Raw genomic sequence first — 10818 nt, 5'->3', positions numbered from 1 at the left:
CATTGAAAAGACTGCCCTTTTTCCAAAGTATGTTCTTAACACCTTTGTTGAAAATAAATTGGCTGCAGATGTATGGGTTTACTTCTAGGGTTGCTCTTCAGTTTCATGGGTCTATGTGTCTCCTTTTTACGATTTTCCATGCTGTTTTAATTACTACAACTTTGTAGAATATGTTGAAGTCAGATAGTGTAATTCCTTCTCTTTTAGTCTTTTTGTTCAAAATGACTTTGGCTATTTAGGATTTTATACTTCCAAACAAATTTTAATGTTGTTTTACAATTTTGTAAAGAATGTCATTAGTGGTGGTTCTCTGGCCTGGGAGGCAGCTTGCACGGGACATCGGCACTCTGTGGAGGAAAGTAAACCAAGATTTCATTTCCAGTATGGAAAGCCCATCAGACTCGGCTGTGATTTTACCTAGCACTCCACAGGCCCATGAGAATCCACCATCTCCCCATACAAATAATTCACGGAAAGTGCCATGAGTGCAACACTTAAAGAAAGATTATGGAAAACAAGATTTTCATTTAATTCCTGTTGCAGTGTAGTAAAACGTCTTAAAATAGAGAGTGAAGAAAATGATGAGAACTTTTCTGAGAAACCAGCATCTTCAACAGAAGAAAACTGTTTGGAATTTCAAGAAAGTTTTAAACACATAGATAGTGAATCTGAAGAAAATTCATACTTGAAAAATACTCTAAAAAATATCAGTGCATGTGAATCTAATTCACTTGATACTAGGTCATACAATGCTCTTCAGAAAGACTCTGTGAATGAGAATCTTGAACAAGGATTAAAGGAAGAAAGAATAATATTGGTGAAGCAGGTGCAGGACAAGGAAGACCTTCAGAGGCTAAAACTAGTCAAAATGTATAGATCAAAGAATGACCTCTCACGGTTAGAGTTGTTGATAAAGAAGTGGAGAAGCTATAGCCAGCTGTTGTTTTATGAGTTGCAGTCAGCTATGTCTGAAGAGAACAAAAAACTAAGCCTTACTCACTTGATAGACCACTATGGGTTAGATGATAAATTGTTACACTATCACAGAAGTGAAGAGGAATTTATAGATGCTTAATTAATAACTTTTTTCTCAGAATATTTTTTCTTTCTCTTTTTCTTTTTTTTCAGTACTGACTGGGAGATCAAACCTAGTCCCTGCGCTTTTACCACTGAGCCATACCCTTGGCTCCTCTCCAGTAAATCTTTGAGAATGACAACTTAATGAAAAGACACTTAGACATTTTAAGGGAAAGATGTTAGCCATTAGGGCAGTGGTGGTGAGCCTATGGCACGTGTGCCACAGAGGGCTGTTTGTGTCCTTGAAAGCTCTAAAAGGTTCACCATCACTGCATTAGATGTAAGGTATCTTGACTGTCAATTTAGGGTACTCTAAAGACATATAAATTAAGTCCTAAAATGACATACAGTATTTTGAATAGATTTAACAAAGAGAATTTGACATTAACAGACATGTTAAAAGCTGGATTTGGTGGCACTTGCCTATCTGTAATCTGGGCATCCTGGGAGACTGATGAAGAAGGATGAAAAGTTTGGGCTCAGCCTGGCAACCTAGCAAGACCCTGCCCTTCGAGCCATGGATGGAGCTCAATGCAAAGGCCCTGAGTTCAATCCCCAAATACATGAATGAATGAATCAATGGGTGAGGGATGCAGTGAAAGTGCCAATGTGCCTGAGCGTGCACACACAAATTTAAACTATGTTTAAAAACTAATTTGGACAGTCCTGGGAACCAGTTTTAATATATTGTTTTGCTTTTTAAGACAAAAAGTCTTATTTTCAGTGTTAGTCCAATCTGGTGAATGTCTAAACCTAAACTGGTCCAAAAGTTCTCACCTCTCTCCTAAGAGAGAGGTGAACCTTGTTTCCATTCATTTATTACATCTTGTCATCTGCTGATCTCAGATAATTAAACTTATGTCCAAAATATTTTTTAAAAATGTCATTAGTATTTGGCTAAATATTGCACTGAATGTGTCGATTGCTTCGAGTGGTATGGCCATTTAAACAATGCTGATTTTTCTAATCCACAAATATGACTGTCTTTCCAATTTTAAACCCTCTTTATCTTCTCTCATAAATGATTTATAGCTTGCATTATAGAAATCTTTTAACTATTTAGTTAAATTTATTCCTAGCTGTTACATATTTGTAGCTATTTGGGTATAGAAAAATATGAATATGAGCCAGATAAAAGAGACATCAAAGAAAACAAGATCATTCTTGCCTTTCGCTGTAAGCAATAACTTTATCACTGTAAGGCTGCAACATGATCACCTTTTTATATAGTTTTCGCATGACTAGATTTAAAATGTAATGGGGCATATAATAAACAAATTATTTCTTTGCCAGAGTTTTCTCTTTCTTGTTTTCATAATATTTACCCAGGAGGAAAACAAATTTATTCTTTACCAATGCATCTGGCATCTATTATATTTTATTCATATTATATATGAGCCATATTTTAATATTTTTATCAAAAATAACTATATGTAAAAGATTAATTACCTAATTTTATATTTCTTTGTGACAAGACATAAGTCCTGCTCTAGAAAGCATGTAGACTAGTGAAGAAATAGATACCTGATCAGCTATAAGACAAAGTAATAAGTATTGTAGTAAATGAGAAAACTCATTTTGAATGAATGTGAAAATGAAAAACTATTTTGCCTAAAGTTATTATAAAGTGGTATTACATCAGGAAAGCTTATAATTAGGGTATTCAGGATGATAAAAAGGGCCTACATTTTAATCTTTAGCTGACTATATGTTAATATTGTTTCCCAATGAAACATAATAATGGTCATTGAACAAATACTTATACATATAAATTGTAAATGAAGAAGAATGTTTACAGTATTTTTTTAAAAAATTGATTCCAGGTTTATATATTAGTACCACTTGTTCCAACAAACAGAATATTTTATTTCTTGTTAAATATACAGTAAATGTTTTTAAGCAAATTAATGTGTAAAGATAAACGTAATTTTAACAAACAAAAGAATTCGACAACCCTGGGAGTACATATTTTTATAGCTTTCTTAAAGCCTAACTTACATACCATAAAACCTAACCATTGTTGGGGTATAATACAATGCTTTTAGTAAATTTATAGACTTGTGAACAATTCTCGCAACCCAGTTTTAGAAATCTTGCATTGCCCCAGGTATTTCTCTTGACCCTGTTGGCAGTCTGTTCTACTTCCATTTCTTCAGATTAGTTAACCGCGTATATTAGCTGCCTTTTAATTGCTTACCCTTACTACATAAAGGACAGGTTTAATTGGCTTACAGTTTAAGAGGATTCTATCCAAGGTGAGATGGTTACAAGGCAGAAGTAGCATGGTGGAAAGTTATTGAGGTGGAAGGCTGCTCATCCCATTACAGCCAAGAAGCAGAGAGAAACGGGAGGCACTGAGAACAAGAACACACCTTTCCAGGTCATGCCCCAAGTGACCCACTTTCTCTAACCAGATCCCATAACAAAAATTCAAATATGAATTTATAGCTGGGTTAATCCATTGGTGATTATATAGACAACAACCTTCAAAATGCCTTACCTCTGAACACATGAGCCTTTTGTGGGACACATTAGATGCAAACAATAACATCACTGATTTGGGGGACTATTTTGGAACTCTACTTTCTTGTTTTATTGATTTGTCCTTAGTTAACCCAGAAAATTGGAAATCACTAACAATTCTTATGGGACTATAGGAGAGAGACAGTGATTTGGGGAAAGAGACTTGAATTAAGAACAGAGGTGCCTCCGAGCCACCTTCATACTTGGAGAAGAGCAGTAAACTTAACTTTATAGCCTGTTTTTTCTACCTATGAGGACAGCCACTTATTGCTGGAGATAGTCAACTGCTGTTCAGCAAATGCTGCTGGTGTGTGGCATTCCCAAACCAGTGCCTGTGTGTTGGAGATGCTGTCCTTCTCTTTTTCTCTTAGTAGCTTTGGCAATCTCATCATGCTGAGTCAATAAATGGGAACAAGGAGAAATAGGTGGGAAACAATAGTTTCCTGGAGGCTGTATAGTTTTCTCAGCATGAACTTTAACTAGGGAGAGCTTTTTTTAGATAGAGTCTTTTTAAAAGCATTGATTACTTATACTTCCATACATGTATACATATCTAGAAAAGTCAAGTGCCACTTATGAAAGAATAGGGATTTAAATTTAACCCAGGATTAATTTTTCTTCTCTTTCCTTCCTGTCCCTGCTAAACAAAAACATGTGATATATGTAAAACTAGTATGTCCTACTGTGAGTTTCTTTGCATTATTTTTAAGTCTTTTGGGGAATGAGAAAGTCATGATTAGTGATTTGTAATTTAGTTCCATTCTGATTAATCAGGATTTAAGCTGTAATTTCTGCCACTATGAATTAAATGTCACAGTTCATTAGAGTAGAGCCAGTTCAGTCCATTCCAACTTTATACCCATGTTTCCTATGTTAAATCCTTTTCTCAGGATTTATTAACTTGGCATCAAGATGTCCCAAATGTATCTTGTTTCAATTAAAGAAGAAAATATCACAGTGTAACTTTTTCAGTTGCATTAATGTTCAGGAAGACGGGTGTGAGCTGTAGAAAAAGATGTTTAATTCTAATGATTTTGGAAATAACTTTAGATAGGTTATGTTAGGAATCAGCAGATATAAACCAGCTTTCACTTGTGCATTTCATTATAAGACATGTTTATTAAGTTTCTGTACCCCCTAATCCTATTACTAATTTTATAGAAATACGTATTGGTTTTAAATGTGCATTTTAAAATTTATATAGTAGCTTTATTCAATAAGCTTTATAATTATGCCACAAATATTCATTATTATCTTTGTATGGTGCATCAACTCATTTACAAAGTGAGGTTTCATATTCTATCTCAAACAATAATGTAAATATGTGGGCTCTGGAATAAATTTTAAATGCTATAATTGCACATTGTATATACTTTTAAAATTGTACATGTGGGAAGAAAACTTATTACATTTTTAGCTTGGCTGCCTCACCTATAGTTCTTATATATATATTAGCTAAATAAATAAAAATTCATATATAACAAAATTTGGACCTATAATTTGTAGTTATTTGCTAATTATTTAATGAATAACTACTCATGTTATAATGTATGTGCAATTATCACAACAGATAATATATAATTAAAATTTATCTTTCAGACAACACAGAAATTTGTGTGATTATAGAGAAATATGAAATATTTAATAAGCAAGAAGCAAAAATAAAAACACAATTATCAAAGTTTAGAATATAATTAATATATATTCAAAGATATTATTCAGGAAAATCTTTTTATCTACAGATTCTGATAGCTCTGCTTTTCTGTTTTAGAAAGCTCTTCAAGAAAGGTTTTCTGTATTTACTTTGTTGAATGTCTCATTTTCTCTCCTACACTCTTTTCAATCAGACTTTTATCTCAAACACTTTTATCTAATGCACCAAATTCCTCAATCCTGGTGAAGCCAATAGGCAATTCTCAATATCTTTCTTCTCAGTGTGTGTTTTAGAATTGATCATTTCTTTGTACCTGAAACACTTTCTAGGGTTTATTTTTGGACCAAAACTCCCTGTGGTTTTTCATTCAACGCTGTGCTTATTTTTTCAACAGCATCCTTTACTGGTTTGTCTATTTCTGATCTTCACATTACTGGTTTGTAAATTTTAGTGTGCTCAAACACTCCATTCTTTGTTATATTTTCTATTATTATCAATCCCATTACCTGAAAAGCAATCTATATTATTATTGCATGTTGCTATGGGTTAAATTTTATCCCCTACAAATTAATATGTTAAAGATCTTAAAATACCCCGGAATATAACCTTATTTGCAAATAATTTCCCTAGCCCCAAAGCAATGGTTAATTGTATGGAGACAGAAATTGTTTTTTGTTTTTTGGGGGGTTTTTTTAGTTCTTTTACTGGTACATTTTAGGTATACAATTTGTTTACATTTATCATTGGGTGTTTGTACCTGTACATGATATATCTTGGTTCTTTTTTTTTTCCCCATTACCTGTGCACCCTTCACCACCTCTGCCCTTCCCTATTTACATAGATTTCATTTCCATTTTTTTTTCTTTTCTCATAGTTTTTCCTTTCCCTCTTTTCCTATCCCCTTCCCCTCCCTTCACTCCTTCATCTTTGGACCTTTTTTCCTATTTCAAATTATCAATTGTTCATTTTAATCATTTTAACCCTTGTTTACACTATCAGTTTCTCACACTAGTGAAACTATTCAATATTTACATGTGTGTCCTATTTATTTCACTTAAGAGTATGGCCTCGATATGCATTCATTTAGCTGTAAATGACTAGTTTTTCATTCTTTATGGCTGAGTAGTACTCCATTTTATAAAAAAATCACATTTTCTTTATCCAGTTTCCAGTTGATGGGCACTTGGGCTGCTTCCAAGCTTTAGCTATTACAAACTGTGCTGCTATGAACATGGGTGCACATATATCACTGTGGTATGATTCCTTTAATTCTTTGGGGAAGATCTCCAGCAGTGGAATACTGGGATCAAATGGGACTTCCAGTCCTAGTTCTTTGAAGTATCTCGATATTGACTTCCACAGTGGTAGCACCAGTCTGCACTCCCAGCAGCAATGGAGAAGGGTTCCTTTCTCCCTACAACCATGCCAGCATTTGTTATTTGTTGATTTCTTGATAGCAGCCATACTTTCTCAGGTGAGGTGGAATCTCAGTGTTGTTTTCATATGCATCTCTTGAATGATGAGTGATGTTGAACATTTTTTCATATATTTGTTTGCTGCTTTCACTTCCTTGTCTGGAAATGTCTGTTCATTTCAGATGCCCATTTTTGTATTGGGTCTTTGAATTTGGGGGGATCTGATTTTTTTTAATTCTTTTTTTTGTTTGTTAAATTCTTTTATTGGTACATTTTAGGTATACAACACAATTACATTTCTCATTGGGAATTGTACCTTTACATAATGCATCTTGGTTCTTATTTTTTCCTCACTCCTAGTCCTCCCTTCACCCTCTCCACCCTTCCCTATTTACAGAGACTTTATTTCCATTTTTTCCATTTCTCATCATTTTTCCTTTCCCTTCTTTCCTTTCCCCTGCCCCTCCCACTACCCCTACCCCTTTGGACCTTTTCTTTCTATTTTGCATTGTCGATTATTCATTCTACTCGTTGGTACATTTTCGGTATACAATATAATGACATTCATCATTGTAAATGTGCACCTTTGCATAATCTCTCTTGGACAGACATCCCCTGCTCCTGGGTAGGAAGGATTCACATAGCGAAAATGGCCATACTTCCAAAACTCCTATATAGATTTAATGCAATTCCAATTGAGATCCCAGCAGCATACTTCATGGACCTTGAGAAAACAATCCAAAATTTCATTTGGAACAAGAATAGACCCAGAATAGCAAAAGCAATTTTAGGCAACAGAGACATGGCAGCTATACTACAAAGCTACTGTGATAAAAACAGCATGGTACTGGCAAAGAAACATACCTGAGGACTAGTGAAACAGAGTAGAAGATGCAGAAACAAAGCCAGACACACTCAGCCATCTCATCTTCGATAAAGGAGTCAAACACCCTCATTGGAAAAAAGATAGCCTCTTAAATAAATGGTGCTGGAAAAATTGGGCTTCAACTTGCCAAAGATTAAAACTAAACCTGTATCTCTCACCATGCACTAAAATAAAATCAAAATGGATTAAAGATCTAAATATTAAAATAGAAACTCTGAACCAGTTGGAACAGAGGTTAGGTAGAACTCTTGAAGACATAGGTGTAGGAAAAGATTTTATGAACATAACCTCAGTTGCCTGTGAACTAGCACAAACAATCAACAAGTGGGATCTCTTCTTATTAAAAAGCTTCTGCACAGCAAGAGAAACCAGCAACAGTGTGAAAAGACAATCCACAATGCGGGAAAAAATCTTCACCTGTTCTTCCTCAGACAAAGGCCTGCTATCTCAAATCTATAAAGAACTTAAAAAGATCAGACCTCCCAAATTTACAGACCCAATCTGAAAATGGGCATCTGAAATGAACAGACATTTCTCAGACAAAGAAGTAGAAATAGCAAATAAATACATGAAAAAATGTTCAACATCACTCATCATTCAAGAGATACAAATGAAAACAATGCTGAGATTCCACCTCTCTCCAGAAAGAATGGCTGCTATCAAGAAATCAACCAATAACAAATGCTGGCAGGGCTGGGGGAAAGAGGAACCCTGCTCCACTGCTGGTAGGAGTGTAGACTGGTGCAACTACTGTGGAAATCAGTATGGAGATATCTCAAAGAACTAGGACTGGAAGTCCCACTTGACCCTGCTATTCCACTGCTGGGTATCTTCCCCAAAGAATTAAAAGAATCATACCACAGTGATATATGTGCACCCATGTTCATAGTAGCACAGTTTGTGATAGCTAAAACTTGGAAACAGCCCAAATGCCCATCAACTGGAGACTGGATCACGAAAATGTGGTTTTTAAAAAATAAAATGGAGTACTACTCAGCCATAAAAATGAGAAATTAGAGACATTTATAGCTAAGTGGATGCACATTAAGGTGATACTCTTAAGTGAAATAAATAGGACACACATGTATAAATACCGAATAGTTTCTCTGGTGTGAGAAACTGAAAGTGTACATAAGGACTAAAATGTATAATAGGTAATGTGAAATAGGAAGAAAAGGGGCAAAGGGGAAGGAAGTGGGAGGGCTAGGGGAAAGGATAGAAGGGAATGGAATTAATATGAGAAAGTGGAAAAATAGGAACAAAATCTTTGTAAATAGGGAGGACTGGAGGGGTTGAAGGGAGGGCTGGGCAAGGGTGAAAAACACAAATTGTTTTAAAGTGGCTGGCTTTGATTCTGTGAAGGGAAAAGCGGCGTCTTCCCAGCCACCTCTGACTGTCCCTGGTTATCTCTTGGAGCCGCCCAGACGGTGATTGAGCAGCAGACAGAGGACCCGCCAGGGGTGGCTTTCTCAGACCCCGGAGGGGCAGGCGGGCCGCTGCAGGTCACAGGCACCCAGGAAGCACGCAAGGAGGACCGCATGGCGTTGCTGTTCAGGCTGAGACCACAAACAAAACAACTCTTAGAATATAAGTCAATAATTGATGCAAATGAAGAAAAAACTCCAGAACAAATCATACAAGAAAAACAAATTGAAGCTAAAGTTGAAGACCTGCAAAATAAAATTGAAGAGGTAAAAATTGCCTTGGAAATTAAAAGTCTTGCATTGAGCAAGATACAACTTTCAGCTGAACTTAAAAACGACCTGGAAAAAATTAATACTGGGAACAGTGTGCTCATGGATACCATGAAAGAAGTATTAATGCTAAATAAATCAGTAATGAAATTACAGCAGGAATCTTGGAAATTAGAAGAAAACCTACTTGATATTAGAAAGAAGGGATTTCAATTAAAACAAGCTTCAGAAAGTAAGCTTTTAGAAATACAAACTGAGAAGAACAAACAGAAAGAGGAGTTGGCCAGTATGGAAAATTCAGACAAGATAAAGACCATGAAACAAAGCCTACAGAGGGAGATACAGATTGCTACAGTTATTCAACATGTGTTCCAGAACCTCATTTTGGGGAGTAAAGTCAACTGGGCAGTGGATCCAGCCCTCAGAGAAACTCTTCTGGAGCTTGAAAAGGATCTCACCATGATCTAATAAGAATTCTGTTTTGGGCCAGGTGTGGTGGAACACACCTGTGATCCTAGCACTTGGGAGGCTGAGGCAGGAGGATCACTGCAAGTTCAAGGCCAGCAGAGAACTGTATTTTGCATTTTTGGGTTTTTGTCTTTGATATGTCATTTAAGTAGCAAGTTTCAGGTGAAATGAATTTCCACTGTTTTTGGAACTATCCTAATGCTATAATTCTTTTTTTAGCTTGAGTTAACACTATAGCATAGAATTGCTCATTTTAATAACAGTAAAGTGACTAAAAAAAAGGGAGAAAATCTTAGTCATAGAAAAAAGCTATCTGGTCCAAACTGTGATGAATATGGACTGTTTTTGGATATTCCTGGCAGTCCCGGCTTTTATTTGTAATACTTATGTGTATTTATGCATTTGTCAATCAAAATACAGAGAAGCATCCAAACTGTTAAATTGTGATGATCATAAAAAAGTTGTTTAAAAATGTTTGTTAATATTTGTATGGTCATTGCAGATATGTTGAATTATATTGTGTTGAGTTCATATTGGAATAATATGAACCACTAGTCCAAAATGACTGGTGTGGTGTCCTCATAGAAACAGGAATGTAGGCATAGACAAAAAAGGGGAATGCAACATAAAGTTGAAAGCAGTCTGGTTTTATGATTATACCAGCCATGGAACATTAACATTGCCAGAAAACCATGAGAAGCTGAAGTTGAAAGACAAGACACCCCTTTTCCTCTTCTCCTCAAAAATAGTCAGTCCTGCAACATCTTGATTTCATAGGTCTAGCCTCCATAATCTTTGAACAATGAACTTCTGTTGGTTAAACATCTCTGAGGCACTTTGTTATAGCAGCCACAGAAAACTGAAATTTGTATTCAGGTATGATCTGAAATGACATCCTCAAATTTATCTCCATTTCCATGGATACCTGAATTCCAATCTTGTATATTCAGTTATTTGCTTGGACTTCTAGTTAGCATTTTATATCAATCTCTTAATTCTTCCAGTCCCATTTGGACCTTACACTTCTTAGTAAGTGATATCTTTATATCTTAGTCAATGTTTCTTTCTTGCCAAGGTAAAGCCTTGTCACCACACTTTCTC

At 35.4% G+C, this 10818-nt stretch overlaps 1 protein-coding gene and 1 pseudogene across 1 annotated transcript; both read left to right on the top strand.

The window, feature by feature from the left end:
* Positions 1 to 362: 362 nt before the first annotated feature.
* On the top strand, positions 363 to 1075 carry LOC101697753 (swi5-dependent recombination DNA repair protein 1 homolog pseudogene; annotated as a pseudogene).
* A 7688-nt stretch (positions 1076 to 8763) lies between these two features.
* Positions 8764 to 9807, top strand: LOC101698127 (centromere protein H). Its single transcript, XM_013075781.3, has one exon. The coding sequence runs from the start codon at positions 9094 to 9096 to the stop codon at positions 9715 to 9717; it is 624 nt and encodes a 207-aa protein (XP_012931235.3). The 5' UTR covers positions 8764 to 9093; the 3' UTR covers positions 9718 to 9807.
* Positions 9808 to 10818: the final 1011 nt, after the last annotated feature.

Source organism: Heterocephalus glaber, unplaced genomic scaffold, assembly GCF_053883595.1.
Source record: "Heterocephalus glaber isolate CG9 unplaced genomic scaffold, H.glaber_assembly_v1.0 deba00001472, whole genome shotgun sequence".
NCBI classification, from domain to species: Eukaryota; Metazoa; Chordata; class Mammalia; order Rodentia; family Bathyergidae; genus Heterocephalus; species Heterocephalus glaber.
This window is presented reverse-complemented; position numbering and strand designations above follow the sequence as displayed.